General features: G+C 32.9%; 1 protein-coding gene across 4 annotated transcripts in view; it reads left to right on the top strand.

Moving 5' to 3' along the window:
- PTPRK (protein tyrosine phosphatase receptor type K) overlaps positions 1 to 20,332 on the top strand; it is a 559,851-nt gene that overhangs the window by 500,718 nt on the left and 38,801 nt on the right. For 3 of the 4 annotated variants that reach the window (XM_049771093.1, XM_049771092.1, XM_049771091.1), the window contains exon 14: positions 15,242 to 15,380. In XM_049771093.1, coding sequence (XP_049627050.1) covers positions 15,242 to 15,380 — 139 coding nt within the window. The remainder of the gene's footprint in view (positions 1 to 15,241; positions 15,381 to 20,332) is intronic. The other variant, XM_049771094.1, reaches the window with a different exon arrangement.

The following is a 20,332-nucleotide window of genomic DNA, read 5'->3' as shown; positions in this document are numbered from 1 at the left end:
TTCCCCAAAGCCCATAACCCATGAGCACAGAGCTTGAAGTAAGCCCTGAGTACCACACGATAACTTCCAAAATATAAGATAATTTTTTAAGAGTGAAAAGGGGTTCCTCTCTAACCACACACAAAATTAAATTTAAAGCAGATTATGTCTGGATTATCTGGCTCTAGGAACATAAAATATACAACATAGGTGAAAATACCTGTGACAGTGGTATTAGCAATGACTATGGCAATTCAACCCCAACAGCAAGGGAAAATAAAGATCACTCACCAGTTATAAGTATATTAAATTGAAACAAATCAGATAAAAAAGGAAAATATAAATAGAATGAAAACTATTGAATGGGAAAAAGATCTGCACATCTTTTGGCATATGATAATAGGCTAATAATTATGATTTTATATGTCAGACCATCTGACTTAAAAAAACATAGACTGAAGATTTGCCTAAAAACTTATCCAAAGTGGAAAGATATTGCAGCAGTTAAGGCAATTTTCCTTGAATTCAGCAGAACCAGGCTTGATCTCATATCACCTGACCATTGCCAGGAATGAACACTGGTGCAGTTACAGGACTAAGCTCTGAGCATCTTGGGGTTCTCATCTCCACCACCTAGACAGGCAGACAGGCAGACACACACACACACACACACACACACACACACACACACACACACACGCACGCACGCACGCACGCACGCACGCACGCACGCATGCACGCACGCATCACACACCCCAAATACAATGTGTTTGTGTGTGTGGGGGGTGGTGAGTGGTAGTTGTTTGTTTTCTGGTTGGTTGGTTGGTTAATCGGTTAGTTGATTGGTTGGTTGGTTGGTTGGTTGGTTGGGTTATTCCTAGCTCTGCATTCAGAAATTACTCCTGGCATTCTTGGGGTACCTACCTGTGGGACGCTGAGGATAGAAGCTAGCTCAGCAGCATGCAAGACAAACATCCTACCCTCTTTTTTTTTTTTTTTTAATTCAACTTCCATTAACTGTGATTTGGAGTGATTGGAGTTAGAAATAGAAACAATGGATGCATTGAAATTAAAAAAAAAATGAAGTTGGGAAAGCTTTTTTGAAGAGATAAAAATTTTATTTGTAAAGGGTTCTCTACCTTAAGGTAGAACATTTCTTAAAGGTAGAGCTTTAAATGTTTTTTGTTGGTGATGTTGAAGATTTATTTTTGTTTCTTTAAGCTCATTTTTAAGAAGTGGACAAAAAGGAGGAACATAGCTTGGTTATAAATGCTAGGAGATTCTAGAATTATGAATTATGAATTATAACCAGTGCTGAGATAATAGCGGTAGGGCATTTGCCTTGCACGCGGCAGATCCAGGACGGACCTGGTTTGATCCCTGGCATCCCATATGGTCCCCCAAGCCAGGAGCGATTTCTAAGCACATAGCCAGGAGTAACCCCTGAGTATCACCGGGAGTGGACCCCCAAAAAACAAAATAAATAAAAAATACAATCAAAACAAAAAGTATTTTAGGAATAAACATTAGTCTCAAATTTTACATTTACTAATAATTTAGACCTTATTCTAAATTATCTTATTAAATCTGAAGCTCTATATCATTTTTTGTTTGGCCACTCTGTACAATATTAAAGCAGTCTCTAAGTTAGTAAATAAACCTGTGGAAATTTCAGTGCAACCTCTATTAATGTGATTTAAATTATGTTTTGTGTGTTCTTCTGAGATATGCAAGATTGATGAATTTTCCAAGCTTTAGTGGAAAATGATTTGCTGGAAATAAAGTAGAATTTGTCTGGAATAGCAGCCAAAATAATCTTAGCCTTACTTTTTTACAAATAACAAAAGACAACAAAAGTGGAAATAGGTTAAAGGAGGTTGGATTATTTTAGATATTTACTTGAGCACAAGTAAAGGTTCTGTTTTATTTTTTTCCTCTAATATTTCAGGTTCTATTACATTCAAATGTATTGAGTTGGGTTTGTTTTGTTTTTGTTTTCGTATGTTTGCCATTTCTACTCTGTATAATGTGTTTGGGTGTCTAGTCTAGATCTGGTATTCTAAGTTATATGCCAACAAAAATGGCAAGTGTATTTGCCTTTTAATTACCTGCAGTGTCTAGATTTTAATATTTCATATTTTTACCCTGGATGCTGTATTTATGAGAGAAAAACTCAATCACTGACATTGTCATGAAATGCTTTTATTCTTAGTATCTTCAGATGCTCACATTTATTATTTATAAGCATTTCACTTTAAGGTTCAAATTTAGCTATTCCATAGACTACTTTTCTATAAACACTGTATGTGATCCAGCATTGTTTATTTTTATTCAGTCCTTATATTTCTCTTTAACTTAATCTTTTTCTACTCTTCATAGAACATGGTTATTTGGAATCATTCTACACATAATATATGCAAATTGTGTCATTATCATTTGCACTTTTCTTCTTCCTATTTCTGTGTCATAGGCCTATTTACTATATTCCTACTGTTACAGCATTACTTGTTATCTTAATTTTCTATTTCTGGTTTAATTTTTAATTCCACTTTTATTAGTTTTTTATCTTCTTTAATACTTGAAATTTTTCAAAAGCAAAACAAAAAGCTCTTATTTAAATTTGAATTAATTTTCTTAATTCAGGTTTTGTTTTGGAACTGTTATTTATCATGCTGTTAATGATAGTTTCAGGCATATTTTGTTCAAAATTTCACCACATCACTAATACCTACATTTAATACTTCATGGTTTACTACCACCCCTATCTTGCCTCCTTAGCAAATATATTGTTTTGATTTAAATATTACAGTGTCACATGTTTGCTAGAATGTTGATTCTTAGAGTTTTTGTGTATCAATATGTCATGTGTTTATGACTAAAGTGTCCAGGAACCTAATTAATGCCCCTATGTTACCACCAGTCACTTCCTCTTCTTTCTCCTAGCTTAATGCTTCTTTGTTGGGATTTTTATTTCTTCAGTCCAACACCAAGGCCTTACGTGTTTCTTACCTTACATTTTCTTATATTGCTGTTCAACATACACAGGTAAATGAGAGCACCAATATTTGTCCCCTCCTCAACTTACTTATGACACTCTTCAGTTCCATCCAAGCTGCAACAAAGGGCATGATTGCATTTTTTTTAATTGGCCATGTATATGCACTCCTTTAGCCATTCATACCTGTTGTTGAACATTTAACCTTTTCCCCTAGTTTGGCTATTATATCCTGGCTATAGAGAACATAGGTATGCATTGAATTTTTCATAATAGTGTTTCAGGATTAGATGCAAAGTGGTAGTAATTGAATCTCTGGGTCATTTGAGAGTTTTATTCTTACTATTTTTCAGAAATTACCATACCTTTTTGTGAGTGAACATCATATAGAGGCTAAACCATTATAACATTCCACAGAGAATGAGAGTTCCTTTTACCTCATCATTGCAAATGCTACTTTTTTTGTTGTTGTTGTTGTTGTTTTGTTTTTTGTTTTTTGGTTTTTTTTGGTTTTTGGGCCACACCCGGCGGTGCTCAGGGGTTACTCCTGGCTGTCTGCTCAGAAATAGCTCCTGGCAGGCACGGGGGACCATATGGGACACCGGGATTCGAACCAACCACCTTTGGTCCTGGATCGGCTGCTTGCAAGGCAACTGCCGCTGTGCTATCTCTCCGGGCCCTTTTTAATATATGCCATTCCCTACTAGTGTGAGATGATACCTCACTGTCATTTTTATTAGATTTCATTTATAAGTAATAAGTGACCATGAACGATTTTTTGTGTACTTATTGGCTATCCATATGTCCTCTTTATGGAAGTGCCACGTCATTTCTTCTTCTTAGTTGTTGGTGATGTTAATGGTTTTTTATCACTTGAAAATCTCTTATTTTTCTCCAACCAATTACCTCCACAGTTTCTGCACTACTTTGATGCCCTATATATAGACAAGACATTGAAACCATTTTGCTGTTGACATGATATGCTCTTCCTCATCCCAGTGAAAAGCAGTAACATTCACCTCCATATTTCCTTCAAAAGTCTTCACCTCACCTTCAGTTCTGAAGATATGGAATTATTATCTTCGTTCCTAATTTTCTTCTCACTATAAAACGCACTATCAAATGATACTTTTCCCTTTTTTCCCTAATTTTTATTTTAACACCATGATTTACCAAATTATTCATAGTACAATCATTTCAGGCAGTAAATATTCAAACATTACTCCCACCTTCACTAGTATGCAGCATCTCTTAGCCTCTGTCATACCTGCCTCCATGCAGGCATAAACAGATTTACTTTATATTACTTGTTACAACACAAAGAAATGTAGATTATCAAAACTTAAATCACTACAAGTCAATTTGAAATGATTCTTACATCTCTCCATAGTAATATTAAAGTCAGTGTCTAGGTATTTTTTGGACTGTGATGGGAGCTAGTAGAGCCTATTGTGTTACTATTTTGGCTTACTGCGCATGGTAGATTGCTGTGTGAATTTCCCATTAAATGTCCTGTATTTACTACTAGACTGACACTACTATAAGATGTCTCTACTATAAGGTGTCAGTTCAAGATCTAAAATCTGGTGGTTTGGAAGTTTGAAGTTAATCCTGGAGCTGGTCTGTTTCTGTCTGGGGTATAGGGAGTGGCAGTGAGCTGCTGTAATTATACAGAAAAGCAAAATTGCTGCTGCCACTACCACCACCACCCACCCCCTCCTCATTCTGAGTATGCCACAGAGGTATTAGCACTGGCTGACTACCAGGAAAGCATCAGTAGCCATTAATTTTTTGTGGAGCTAGAGGCTGGGCCTTTTTTCTGCTGGGAAGGTAGCAGTGGTCCAGATAATGTATTTGTTTATATATTATAACATAAATATGTAAACTTCATGACAGCAGAGGTAATTTTAACTTGTTCAATAATGATTTTTCAGAGCCTAGAAATATGTCCTAGAAATTTTTTGTTTGTTTTTGGCCACACCCAGTGACACTCAGGAGTTACTGCTGGCTATGTGCTCAGAAATCACTCCTGGCTTTGGGGACCTTATGGGACACTGGGGGATCGAAACTCAGTCCATACTACATTAGCAAGTGCAAGGCAGATGCCCTACCACTTGCACCACTGCTCCAGCCCCAAATAAATGTTTTTAATCAAAGAAGAGCCATGCCTCCTCGTAGATTTATGTTTTTCTTTTAAAAAACTTTTATAACTTTTCCTAAGAATCCTCCCAGACTCTTTAATTCATCCATTTATCCTCTAGCCTGTCTTTTTCTAGAAAGGATCTGATGTGATTGCCAATTTGCTTGTATTTTTAGCTCTACTGTTTCATTTTGTTAGATAGTAATTGGGTTCAGTCTTCTATCTATCTATCATTTATCTATCATCTATCTCTCTCAGAATGCAGTACTAAAAATATTCCTAATACAGGTAAGATTATCTTACCTTTGCTTTGATTTTTATTAAAATTTCAGACTTACAATATAATTTATGTTATTTTCACACAATATTACAGCATAACCACTAGCAATATATTGGTAATTCTCTATTATTATCTTAAAGGTCTGGCACTTTAGCCCTTACAACAGATGGGAATTAGGCACTATAAGTCTTATTTTATGTTTATATGTATGTACATAAACCATACATATGCATAAAATCTCATTTCCTCTGTGTGTGTGTGTGTGTACCACACCTGGCTGCACATAGAGCTTATTTCTGCCTCCGTTAAAAAATCACCCCTACCAGATCTTTAGCAACATCCATAGTCCTCCAAGTACCAACAGAAGTGTTCCCTGACCTCAAATCCTAGAGTAAGACCTGCACACATCTGATGTATCTCTGTATCTTTCACTCTCTCCCTTTCTCAGTCCCTCCCTCTCTCTCTCTCTCTTCCTCTCACTCTCTCACATATGTACTGGCAGTAGGAGCAGTGGTAGTTGTTGAATACATTGCCTTTGAAACACTGAGTTGAGGGCTGGTAGCTGATGGCTACTACCAAAAGTAAAATGCAAGTTTTTTTTAATGAAATCACGATCAATTTAAGCTTTCAAGATTCTTGCAAAGTCATATAAAACAATTAACTCAGAAAGGTCAACAAGCGAACCTCACTGTGCGAGTTAGCAGAAACAACAGATCTTTTTCCCAAATGACTACAGGTATTGGTATGGAATAACAAAGAGCATTGCACAAATATTTACTGAAACACAATAGAAATTATATAGAAAAGCCATTTTTTTTAGAATTTGTTAAATAATAAGCAAATGGGAAAAAGGAAGCTTTTTTAAAATAAAACATATTTGAGTTTTTAATGACTGAAACTAAATAGTATATTTGCCAGAACTGAAGAGATAAAACTGCACTTTCAATCTGAATAACTTACCCAAAGCAAATCTAAAATTAAGATCCTCAAGAAGAGGATTAAGGATGTGAACATGTCCAGCATATATTATGACTAGAGTAATTAAAACCATGTTACAGCACCATGAAAGAAAAATTGGCTTTTGGAAAATGATGAAAAATCTAGGAGTCTAATTCATACAGTTATATAATTAAGATATATGACAAAATAGATTTATAAGATATCGAATCAAATGAAAAGTTATCCAGAGATAACTGAATTTTTATGTAGGGTTGTTGAGTAGCTGTAATTTCTTTCTATTGCCCATCCTAGATATATAAATCTAGATTTAAATATTGGGGCCGGAGAGATACCATGGAGGTAAGACGTTTGCCTTTCATGCAGAAGGACGGTGGTTTGAATCCCTGTGCCTGCCAGGGGCAATTTTTGAGCCTAGAGCCAAAAGTAACTTCTGAGCACTGCTTTGTGTGACCCAAAAAAATAAAACAAAAAAAATCAATTACACAGTTTTAAAGTTTTAATAAATAATAAGAGAACATTTTCATGAATATGCATTTGGAAAATATTTCTTAAAAATAAGCACAGATTATAAAATTAATTCATTTTACTTTACTAAAATTAAGACTAAATTTATAACATACCCTAATAAAAGTGAAAGGTCAACTTATAGTAGTTATTTGCAGCAGCAGAAGCTGAAAAAGATAGAATTTCTGTAAATTAACAAGGAAAAAATGAAAATCAAAATTTAAGAAAAACAAGTCAAAGTTCTTCTTTGAACATCTCAAAGATGAAATAGGTGGAAATATTTTAAAAAGTGTTCAGAAGGTGATTTCAGTAATCAGATGCATATTATATATAATTTTCTATCACTTGATTGGCAAAAATTATAATGAATGTCTAGCAATCAATGTATTTAGATATGGTTTAAATGGAGTTTTTATATTTCACTAGTAGGTAAATTGTCAATAATTTGACATTATTTTATAAACTTGATTATTGTCATTTATGTTGCCATCAAATTCTGCTAGCTATAACTAGTGAGACCACAGTTTACCTACTCCTTAAATAGACCCAGGAGACTTTGAATATCTGGGGAGAAGCTGATGGATTTAGATATATGAAACCCTAAAGGATTATATTAGATGAAATTGAAAGTATTGGTTTTTAATGACTTTATATATCATACCAAAAACATTTGCCTTCCCTCATTTTGAATGAAAAGCAGTCAAAGGGGACGATAACATTTTTATTTTGGAAAACTCATTCTGGTAACAATATGAAGAATAAATCTAAGGACATCAATTTGGGAAGCAGAAAAGTAAGTAAAAAAGATGAATGATTGAATTAGATATAAGGTAATGAGAAGATGGAATTGGGAAATAAAGACAGATTTCAAAAATAATTTGGCAAGTAGACTCCAGTGTTTAAGACACAAGGGTGCACACTAGGCTAATTTTACACAACTGATTTTTTGAGTAAGTAGAAAGCTTAATTAAAAAAAAAAACTCATGTTTAAAAAAAAGTGTCATGACACCAGCGCAGTGGCGCTAGAGGTAAGGTGTCTGCCTTGCCAGCACTAGCCTAGGACAGACTACGGTTTGATCCCTGGTGTCCCATATGGTCCCCCAAGCCAGGAGCGACTTGTAGTAAACCCTGAGCATCACCGGATGTGGCCCCCCACCAAAAAAGGTCATTTATTAACCTACTGTAGAGCAAAAAATAAATACTGCATGTTTTTTAACCGTTCATAATTTCTGGCATGTGATGCTTATTTCATTACTTTTATTTTTTCTATTATTTTTCAGTGGTTTTATATCTTCTTTTAGACAAAATCTATTTAAAAATCTAAGATACAAGAAAATGTCTTAAGAAGTATGAAAGATGTTAAAATTATTCATATTGATCTATTTGTAATTACAGTTATTTAATGGTCTTAATGAACTAGGGTTTGGATGACTGGTGTAGCAACTAGGGTGCTTCCTTGAGTGTGGTCTAACCAGATTCTACCCCTACGTACATATGGGCTCTAGAGAGCTCTGCCAAGAGTAAACTTTAAAAACCTCCATGTATGGCCAAAAAAAACAAAAGTCAATAAACATCATTGTTATTTTCTACATCAAAAAATTTTAGGTGATACTCATATTTTTATTTTGTAATTATATTCTAGCCACCACTACAAAAACATGTGATATTGCTGTTTTCACTTTCTTTTTTACCAGTATCAAGCTGAGAAATTTTATTTTTTCTATCAGCAACTTAAGAGCAAGCCAGTTTCATAAGATCGTATGGCATGATGAAGTAAAAATGACTTCAAAGGATTATTGAATTAAATAATACATGCTTCAAGATGCCCAAAAGGCTTAGACATCCACTGTGGCTGCCTATTTAATTAATAACATGTACTTCACAAAATTCATCATTATGTATTAATACAATAGACAGGCGAAGATTATTATAAAATATGTTTGAGTTAATATTAGTTACCCTCTTTATAATGCTTACCATTTAATATCCCCAAAAGGCTACTGTCCTCACAGCAACAGCTCCTCTACAGGTACCATTACCAGTGTTTTATAGTTTTCAGAACTTCCCTATCATGTCCTTTAATCATTTTAAAAACTATAAAATCTTTTTTTTTTATTTTAGAGAGAAAGGATTGACTATAAATGAGGCTGTTTCTTTATTGAGATACAATGAAGAGTCAAAGGAATTAGAACAAAAGTAGGGTCGTACTGGAATAAACCTCCTGTACCACCCATAATAATCCTGGAATTTTATGCTGTTTACTTTGATATTGATTAATAGCAGATGGTAGCTTTCGGTAAGAATAATTAACATAGGGGCTTAAAATTTTTCGAGATAATTCAAAAATATATGCAACAAGTTCATTTTGAGACAACATTGAAAAGACCAGATACTACTGATAAATATAAAGCCTCACAGTGGAGGATGAGGGATGGTTGTCTTTGTAGGGAAAAGGCGGAGTTCCAGGGTGGGGGAAATCTCACCTACAAATCACAGCTAAGACTTTGTGTCCATAACAAAGACCTAAGGCTATGGAATTGCTCTATTGTGCTTGGGACCTCCAACAATGACAGGCCCTATAGTACTCCCAGCATCTATAGGGCTATACCCTATACATAAAACTCAAGGAACCTAACCACTGTTTATTTCCTGGCTCCATCTATGTGTATTTTAAAGAAAAAAAAAAAAGACAAACAGATTTACTTTTTTTTAGTATTATTTGTCACAGTGAAGTTTAGTATCTTCCATTTATGAAAACCAATGTTTTTTACTTTCTGCCTTCCTACATTCTACTATATATATTATGAGAAGCAAAATAAATAATCTCTGCTTTTAGGAACTTTATCTTGTTGGATGTACCTAATCAATGATGGCATAAGTATTTGAATTATGACATAATTCATTTGAATGGCATACTTTATTTGAAATTTTAGAAATAATATGTACTATGCTGTGTGTTTTCTAGGCTGTGGCTTCTGTCTAATTTAGATGAGAGATGATGTTGATTGAAATTAAAATAGTAGCAATGGAGATGAAGAAAGTAGATACAGATATTAGAGAAATAGTAGTTCTCTGTGGCATGTTGTATGAGAAAGTAATGTCAGACATCTACACAGGACAATTCCACTGTTTTCTTGTCATGATTATTTTAAAGCCATTTTTATTAAGATTTCAGGATTTACAGCCCTGTTGATTACACTTTTCATGCCTACATAATTTCAACAAAAGACGCATCACCATAAAGCTCACTTTACCCATGTTTCAAGGACTTCTCCCAACCACCCAACCATCAACCCCAATGTAAGCTTAGTTTGATAAACACAATATCCAATCATAATTTTTTGCTTCCTCTTTTACTTTCAAATATGCCCAAGGTGGATGATAAATAAAACATTAATCCTGAAAATAAGGAGCAAAGACTCAGAATGACATGGAGATGTTAAAACTGGAACTGTAAAAATAGTCATGATATTGGAAAAGTAACTGGCAAGAAGATGAGATCCTTAATTCATTCTGATGCGGGGTGGAAGGTAGTTGTCCTAGAATTCTGTTGTGATTGAAAGGCAAATCTACAACAGACTCTGATATCTCCAGGAATCATTCTTTCACATTGGAACTTTTAGACAGGGGTATATTAATTTGATAGCTATCAACACGAGTGGTAAACGAAGTAATGGAAGTGGATGAGATCACCAACCCAGAGAGAAATAGGAAATTGTCGGGAAGGCCAGGTGTCTGACACTTTGGGGTTTTGTTGTTGTGTGGGGTTGTTTGTTTTTGTTTTTATTTTAAGAGAAGGTGATGGGGAATCAACTTCTGAGCATTATACTTATGACACTTTACCACTGTTCTTTACCACCTAACTGAAAGTTAGGAAAAACTACATTTTTGTTTATTTGCTTTGTTTTGAGGGAGAAAGATAGAAGAAAATTGTGCTTAGCTGGACTACTCCCAGCAACACGATGCCAACCAGAACAGGCAGTTCAGTTCCCGGACCAGGGTGTACTGCTCCTCCCACCAGGGATGCCCAAGAGTGCTCAAGCACCACCAGTACTACCCAGCCTATGTTTGAGGCTTAGAGGGTATTTATGTATAGCTGGGAATTGAAATATGGTCCTGCACACAATGGTCCCCTGATCCATGTGAACCAAGAACATTTGTTTTTAAGGAAAAAAAGAGTTAAAAGAAAAAGCTGTCTATTTTGAAGGAGAGAGAAGCAGTTATAAGTTAAATCTCAGGAGAAGAGTGTTTCATGGAGAGAAGGCAGGGGGCCTACAATGTGGAACACTTGACGAATTGAAATCGAAGAAGTGTGCAGTGAACTCAGTGATTGTACTACTGTTGTACTGATTCTGGTGGTACTGTGGTAGTTTTGTGTGACATTAGGCCAGCGTTTTATTATATTAGGAAATGACTGGCAAGTTAATGGAAAATTTTCCAGATTGATAGCTGAGAAGGAAAGGAAGTGCTAATGAAATGGAAGAAATTATCAAAATTTCAGAACAACATTGTCTCTGAGAGTCACAATGCTTGTACTTGAAGGCTTTATCTCTAAAAATCATCACAAAATCAGAATTTTTTTATGATATCAGCTGTTAAATGATTTAAATATTTTAGGAAAATTTGGAATTTTTATTTTTAGATATTGGTGTACCTATATCTTTTCTGGAAAAATTTAATTGATTTTGAAATGGTGGCAATGTATACCAAAGTTACTTTAACAATTATTAGGAAAGAAAAATAACACCTCATCTTACAAATATACTCAATAGAATAATTGAATACATGTTAGGTTTCTCTTACTGTCCAAAGAGTCATGCTGTTCTTGGCTTCAGAATGTTGGGCACTTTTTCAATATTCTTTGGCAAACAATAAAAAGTATAAAATAAAGATTTAGGGCAAAGGAAAGCATTTCTTAAAAAAGATGTTCCACGTGATTTTCATCTATGTGGATAAATAAAAACAAGAATCATGGCTGTGGTTCGCCATTTCTTTTCTTTTTGCTCTATTTGAAGAAAATATATGCTTCTGTAGGAGCTACTGATTATCTTGCTAGTAATGAATCCTCTAAGCGTGAATGATTTTAAATAGAATATTTATGTTCCATTCTACCTATGCTCCAAGAACGCAGAAAATGTGTGTGACTAAAGTATCTAAACAATTTTTGTCTATATTTAATTAAAATGGGTGATAGTGGTGATGATTGTAGCAATTGTAGTACATGACTTGTCAAACTAAAGTCTTTTAAGACAATTCGCAATGAAAAGAAAATAATCACTGATTACATGTTCTTAGGGAATTAGATGAGCTCCTTCGATTTAATGCTGGTATTGAAACTTCAATAAAACCTCTTTGTAAGAGTGGTAATCATAACAAACCTGCTAACTTTCACAATCCAAATGAATAAACTTCTTTCTCCTTTTCAACTATCTGTCAGTTATCACTTGAGGCCTATAGTTTTTTGTTGTTGTTTTATAGATTTTTTTTGTTTTGGCTTGGTGGCACACCCACTGATGCTCACAGCTTACTTCTGCCTCTGCATTCAGGGATCCCTGCTAGCTAGTCTGCAGTACGAGGGACCGAACCTGAGTTAGCTGTGTGCAAAGCCAATGTCCTACCCTCTGCTACTATCACTCCAGCTCCTTTAGGCCATAATTGAATAAGATAGAGTATCACTTTAAAGTAGTAACTCTAATTTACCTAATAAACTTAAATGAGAGACCAACAAGAGAATAGACAGTACAAGAAGTTCAGTGCTTACCTTGCACACAGCTGACCCTGGTGCAAATCTGATACCAGATTTAACTGGCAAATATGTATTATTTAACATGACTTTTTTTTGTTTGTTTGTTTGTTTTTTTGGTCACACCCGGCAGAGCTCAGGGGTTACTCCTGGCTCTACACTCAGAAATCGCTCCTGGCTGGCTCAGGGGACCATATGGGATGCCGGGATTCGAACCGCCGTCCTTCTGCATGCAAGGCAAATGCCTTAGCTCCATGCTATCTCTCCGGCTATGTAATATGACTTTAAGAATTCATTTTTATCTGCATGTCAAATGGTTTGCCTAATGTCTGGGTATTTATTTTTCTTGATGATAGTTCATATTTGCACTGAATATATTATGAAAGTAGTTGTGTATTTATCTGGTGGGTCTTGGCAGTGCTGAAGATTCTTATAAAATACAGCAATTTGTAACATATTGAATTTAGAAAGTTATTATAATATTTACCATATTGAACAAAAACTAATTTCAAAAAAAAAATATCAGCTGCATTTAATTATGTGGGGTTTTCCAGAATATCACAAAGGGATCAGCTTTATTCTACCTATTTAATAAATTAAAAATAAAGATAGAAATCGACAAGAGTATGTTTTAACATATAAATAATAATGTTATACTGTACACATTAAAGTTTTTTTCTAAACTTGTACATAAACAGTCCATGTATCTTCCATGAAATAGTGAATCTCAAACCAATACAATTTGAGAACTTTGAATATGTTCTTTTTTAAAAATTAACACCCAGTTTTGCAATGTACACTAACTGTTAATGGATATGTATGCATAAATGGAAGAAGAGATACTAATATATTTAACATGTTTATTTGAACCATAATATATAGTTTGATATGGTAAACATTCTAAACCTCTTCATAATTAATGAACTTGGATGTTTGCAAATGCTTGATATATAGAAAGTTAGGTCAGAGAAAAAAAAACTTTTCACTAAGAGACAAGCCACACAGGCTTTCTTTCTCTGCTTGAGAATAATAATTATTATTAAGTACTGACCTATATGAAAGATTTTTCCTACTGAATTGATACAGAGAAATTAAGATAGTCACTGAAAGTTGTTTTACAAAGTTATAATTCTTTAAGCTGTATTTTCTTCATATAATTATTTTTAAAATACCAACTCATGAAATATTATTAGTATAATGTTTTTCATTCTTTTCTGTTTCTTGGGGGGAAATTGGAAATTAACAACTGCATGTCAGTCTCTTTGGGGAAATGACACATTGAAAAATTTGCTTTCTTGTCAAATACATAAACAGTAGCTAAAGCTAAAGAAGCAAAGGAGAAACAAAGAAAGTGTTAAGATGTAAGAAAGTGGATATTTATTTCAAAGAAACTTAAATTTTTTAAGTAGTAAAATAGGTAATTTTTTTAAGGATCAATTATTTTCAAGGATCTATTTAAGCCACTTAGAGCAGCAGTTGTATCAAGAAACAGCCATCGCTTTATCAGTAACTGCTTTAAGACTTTCTCCCATATGTACTTAACCTAAGAATCACCAGCACTTAGTGTCACAGTATTGCAGCATCTGAAAACACTGAGCAATGCCTCTTTAAAAGATAGATGAATAGATTTTATTTTCTTCTTTAGCAATTATAACCTATTCTTACTCTGTCATGAAAGCACATCCCCAATCCCATAAATCTGACAATAATGTGTTAGATGCCAATTTCCAAGTAAATGAAGTCAAGTGCGGTCAGAGCATTACTAAATTTTATGTTTTTGTTGCTTTGTTTTGTTTTGTTTTGTTTTGTTTTGGGGGGAGCACACCAGTAGCACTCAAAGATTACTTCTGGCTCTGTGTTCAGAAATTACTCCTGGCAGGCTTGGGGGAACATATGGGATACTGGGGATTAAATCGGTTCAGCTATATGCAAGGTAAATGCCCTAGTCACTGTGCTATTGAATTAAGAGTTTATAGGGGATTTGAGGGAATTGAAGTAAAGAGATCCAGAACAAAAAATAAATAAAAATAAAAATAAAATAAAAATAAAAAAGAAGTCTTCATAAATTACCACCTCAAGTTTTCTAGCAAGGCTTTGTTGATTTCAAGTAAATAGGAAATATTCTATGGTATATAAATATATATATATATTCTTTCTTTTTCATTTTCTTCTGTCAAGCTATTCATTTCTAGGCTTTATCTAATAATCAGTTCACTCCAACAGTCAGACTAAACATTCAACCTTACCACATGAGACCATTTCCATTGACACTATTTTAATGTACATGATATTTTTCTAGTAGGTATTTTCTGAATGAATCCAACAAATGAATTTCTAAATCTGACCCCTTTCTCATTCCAGTGGAACTTTTTAAAATCTTATTCTAGGATTTTAAATCTATATGGAGAAAAATAGTTTGCTGTGTTTTCTGCATTTATTTCTGGGTTTTAATTTTTTGTTATTGTCACCAATTAGAAAAAATTTTTTATCTCAGCTCTAAATCTTTCATGCTGTAATATTTCTTGCTTCTGTATTAATATTTTTCAATAAAATAAGTAATTTTTGGCCAGGAATACTTTTTCTTTCTGTGATAATCAGCTGCTTTTGGTAACTTGTTTTTATTTTAATAAATTTATTTAGCAGCAGCAACAGAAGAACCAGAAGTAATTCCAGACCCAGCCAAGCAGACAGACAGAGTTGTGAAAATCGCAGGAATTAGTGCTGGGATTTTGGTGTTCATCCTCCTTCTTCTAGTTGTTGTTTTAATTGTTAAAAAAAGGTAAGACCAAATTTTAATGTTTTACTAGTTTTCAACACTTTATCACTAGTTTTCAAAGCTATAGCACTAGTTTTCAAAATTTATATTTCCTTCCGCTCTTGAAATAAAATAAACAGAATTTTAATAGTGTTAAACTTTAACAATGTTGTAAACTTCTGAGTTTTTTTCTTGCTTTCAAAATGAACATGTATTGGTTATTTGCAATTGAATTTTGAATATAAATTAATTTATTAATTTAAATTTCACAAATGTTGTGATGCATGAAGTAGTAAGTTCTTTATTAATAATAAAATTGAGATTACAGTGATATTTAAGTAATCTAATGTTAGTTTATTCTTACTCTATTTGTCTTAATGTTGCTGCAGATCAGATACAAAAAGAATGTAAATATTGCATTTATATTGAGCACAACTAAATATTTCAGCACTTTAATATGCAGAATCATTTTTCTTAATTGATCATTGGTCTTTTAGACTATCTCAACCAATATCGCCATCTTCTGGAATTATATAAAGATGCTAAAACCTATTAGAATTAAAATAGACCTATTCAGAAAATAATAGAGCCTTACTGGAAAACATTTTGATTTATTGCTTGATTTTTTTCCCCAAGCTATAGAGTGTCATCATTTGTAAGGTACTGTTTTAGAAACATGTATTGTCCTCTAAACAAATCCAAGTCATCCAATCAACATTTTAGGTAATAACACAAATTGGAAGAATTTATATTTACAATCAAAAGAGTTCTTAAATAGTTTTATGCACAGAATGGTTTATTTTTTATAATATAATGATGTTGCTTGTGTTACATTAAATTATATAGTATATTATTATAGCTACAACTCGTACTACATGTTTAATGATTCCATCACAGTTTATTTTAATGTATTGCCTCTTTACAATTATTCCCTGGAGATATATATGTTGGAGAAGACACATCTGCATTAGAAACATTAGGTATGCCTTATAGTATTTTGTGTAAATTAGCTACATATGTGTTTTCCCCAATAATGCTTATCTTCTTGCTTTTGTCTACCTCTGTAGTTGAAAAATACATTAGATTTTAGTTGTAAGATTTAAATATTTTAGTAATGCAAATTTTTCGGTCAATTTGAATAATATTGTTGCATATAGCTTCATATTTTATGTTCCAATTTTAAACTAATGTAAAAGAGCCAGAAAGTTATATACTATTGCCTTGTATGTAGCCAATCCTGGTTTAGTCCTAGTACCACACATAATCCCCTGAGCATACCAAGAATGATTTATAAACATAGACCAAGCATAAGTAAACCTAGAACACAGCAAAGTGTAGCCCCAAAACCAAGCAAATAAAAATGAATTGAATTTGGAAAGTGAACTAGTTTAGAGAAATAACTAAATTTTGTTTCACCATTTAAAATAATTCATCATTTCAAAGAACATTTGATAGCATAGAAATAACCTTTGAGGGGCCAGAGTGATTGCACAGCGATAGGGTGTTTGCCTTGCACTTGGCCAACCAGGATGGACCCAGATTTGATTCTTGGCATCCCAGAACCTGCCTGGCAATTTCTGAGTGGAGAGCCAGAAGCAATCTCCGAGTGCTGCTGGGTGTGGCCCAAACACCCCTCCCCCAAAAATGAAAGAAAAAAATAAGAGAAAGAAATGACCTCTGTTTCTCTAATACTCATTCTAATTCTTCCTCAGAATTAGTTGTATTGTTTTACTCTTCTTTATTCACGACCCTCTGTTTCAGGTAATAAAAACAAACAGAACCCAATCTAAGATTCCTAACAATCTCTAAGCATGATTTTTCTTTGGGTATAATATTCTCTCAACTCTCTAAAATGGGAAATTATAGTAAACTGTCTTTATGAGTAATATTTGAAGTGGTTGGTTTAATGAACCTTTCTATTAAAATGTTTAATGTTTGAATTTTATAATGATGTTTTAATTGACTTTTGTTAAAGTTTGCTAGGGTTTATATTTTCATTATCACTACCTCTAATTCTAGGAAAAATTGCAATCTTCCAAGGTTGCATACTTAGATGTTACCTTCTGACACATAACTAAATTACTGGGACTTTCTAACAAAGCAGCCTGCAATTCAGTTTAATGACTTATATTCAGATATAGTGTCACACATGTGTCTTGTGTGATTGAATCACAACTACATTTATCATGCATATACCAAGATGTAAATGTATATTAGTACCAAGTTTAAACAAGCAATGTTAGCATAGAATGTTTCCCTTCTAACACACAAATTCACAATAAAAATATTGGAAATTAATCATATTAGCTTCTCGCTATTTATGGGAAATTGTTATTTCTCATTCCTTGCTGGGAATGTCTACTATATTAATATAATAATAATTTCTCATAATGAAAAGAATTCTATGTATTTTTAGTTCTTGTGTAAAGAAATGGTTTGAAAGTAGACAGTAAAAATGTACAGTTGAAGGTGTATGTAATGTAAGTGTGTAGACTAAGAAAAGGGATATTGCATCTTTCAAAACTCAATGCCATTTTTTAATTTAATCACTTGAATTATTTATAAACATGTGCCATTTTTCATTGATTATGTATTATATTTTAAATGCACAGCATGAATGCATTAATGCTTCCAAACATCAGTTTGAAAATGTTTCAGTACAGTAAATGTATGTGCATGATAACATGGTCACATACATCTACTATAGAAATATCTTCATGTATGTGTAATTTATGGTGCATATATATATTTATATAATATATGTATGTATCTGTGAACATCAGGATAAATGATTTGTTTAGCAAAACTTAGGTGTTATTTTATAGACATTCTAGATCAATCAAATAGTTCTTTATATTTTATATCAAAAGAAAAATAGTCAATTTAGTTTACAAGTTCTATACACAGCTGTTCCATCTGTCATGACATTTAGATGGTAATAGATGATATTATGCTTAACTGCATGTTAAAATTTACAATCCATTTAATTTTTTTAATTTTTTTCCAATAAAAGAAATGTCAGCATGTTTTTTTTTTCCAAATTATGTATTTTAAATCTTTTTTTTTTTACTGCATATCTGTCTGTTTAATTGCATGGCAAAAAAAAAATAAAACCACTAACCAGTGCATGAGCAAATTGAAATGCAAACAGATAACATGAATTTTATTTTTTTATTTCATTTTTAATGCACATTTTTTTCTGCTTTATTGAATGTGACAGAGTCACGCTTTTCATTCACCATTGCTTCTCTTTTTCCACTGTCTGTGATTTGCTTGCCAGGAGGAGCTACTATTCTTACTCCTACTACCTGTAAGTAGAAAATGGGTGATATGTAACTTTACATTTGTTAAAGATGCAGTATCCCTTTTCAAAAAATAAGAAAGAAAAGAAATAGATGTTTGTAGTTTTTGATGACACTACCAAAAAAAAAAGTTTCTTACTCTAAAACTCTAAACTTTTGTTAAGTTATTATCAGTCTTTTTAAAAAGGGATATTGTTATCTGTATGTTCAGATACCTTTATTTTTATTTAGTTTTTCATAATTAGCTTTATGCTATAAAAGCTCTAGCAGCCTTTATTTACCCAGATCAAACTAGCACCTTGTCAATATGATCTTTTACTCATCGGGCAGGATAGTGGCTATCTTTGTGTAAATGGTCCAATTTCATAGATGAACATTCAAAATTTCTTTACAGGATGCAAATCATATTGGTATGGATATAGTAGCATATCTCCACATTTTCAGGTATTAAATAATGTGTTATAACTTCAAAACATTTTTGAAATGATTTTTAGGAAATCAGTAAATGTTTGGTCATAGTTTACAGAAACAAATCAAGAAAAATAACTTTAGAGTGGCATTTGATCACCACTTAGGATAATTATTTTATAAAACCAGGACCAACAAAGCCATCATTTAAAACACAGTTTTATCACAAAAATAATAGAAAAGTAAATTAGTAACAGATGTCTCATATATCCTTTAATCTTCAAAACTCTCTGGCATAGGTTAGGGAATGCTACTTTGGATATAAAGAAGAGAATATTACCTTTAGATATTTTCACTTTAGCTTCAAGGATATTCATCAAAATCAGAAAATGATAGAACAAGAGTTTCTTCATAGTACTTTATTAGTGTTTGATCTACTGACATTTTTAATTTATTGAAATTCTGTGATTTACTGTACATAAATGATGGATTCACACGCACATAAATCAACACGATACCCATCACTAGTGGACCTAGTTTCCTCCCCAAGAGCCCCACTGCCTCTCTCTGTGATCTACCAAATTTTAAGACTTAAGGATTATGATTAAAACTATTTGTAATATATATCATCATATTTCAGTGAAAAGATTTAAGCAAGCTTTGCAACAAAACAAATGAGTCTCTATGACTATTAACAAAATTCTGCCAACATTTGGAGCATTATTATAAGCATTTGGCATCTTAACATCTGCTAAAATAAGCATATATAAACTAATAGTGCTTCTAGACTATCATAATATGCTTTTGAAATCATGTCTGATTAAGCCAGAAGTAATTAACTGTACATTTTATACAATGATAGAGTACTTTTTGTTTTTACAGCTCACCCATATATCCACCTGCAGAAATTTATGCTGTTGACTGCCTTGATAACGGAAATCATTTGCACACATGCCAAACACAAGTAGCTGCAAAATGAATTGCTTAACTGCCCTGATATGTGCTGTTTGCTCAGAGGGAGATAAAGTATCAAATATGTAGAAATCAGTAATTATGAAAATGTCAATACACCATTAACTATTGATATATTTAAACCTTAGAATGAGTAAGCCTTTTTTGGGTAATAGATAATACTTTTCTGTTCTTGGCTAGATAGTATATACTGTTAATATAACAGGACTGAGAATAACTTTAAGGATATATCAGACGTGCCTTTTTCAGGACTGCTTACTCATTCCTGGTGCAGCTAATCTGAATTCAGATTTT

The sequence above is a fragment of the Suncus etruscus genome, chromosome 4 (assembly GCF_024139225.1).
Source record: "Suncus etruscus isolate mSunEtr1 chromosome 4, mSunEtr1.pri.cur, whole genome shotgun sequence".
NCBI lineage: Eukaryota > Metazoa > Chordata > Mammalia > Eulipotyphla > Soricidae > Suncus > Suncus etruscus.
This window is presented reverse-complemented; position numbering and strand designations above follow the sequence as displayed.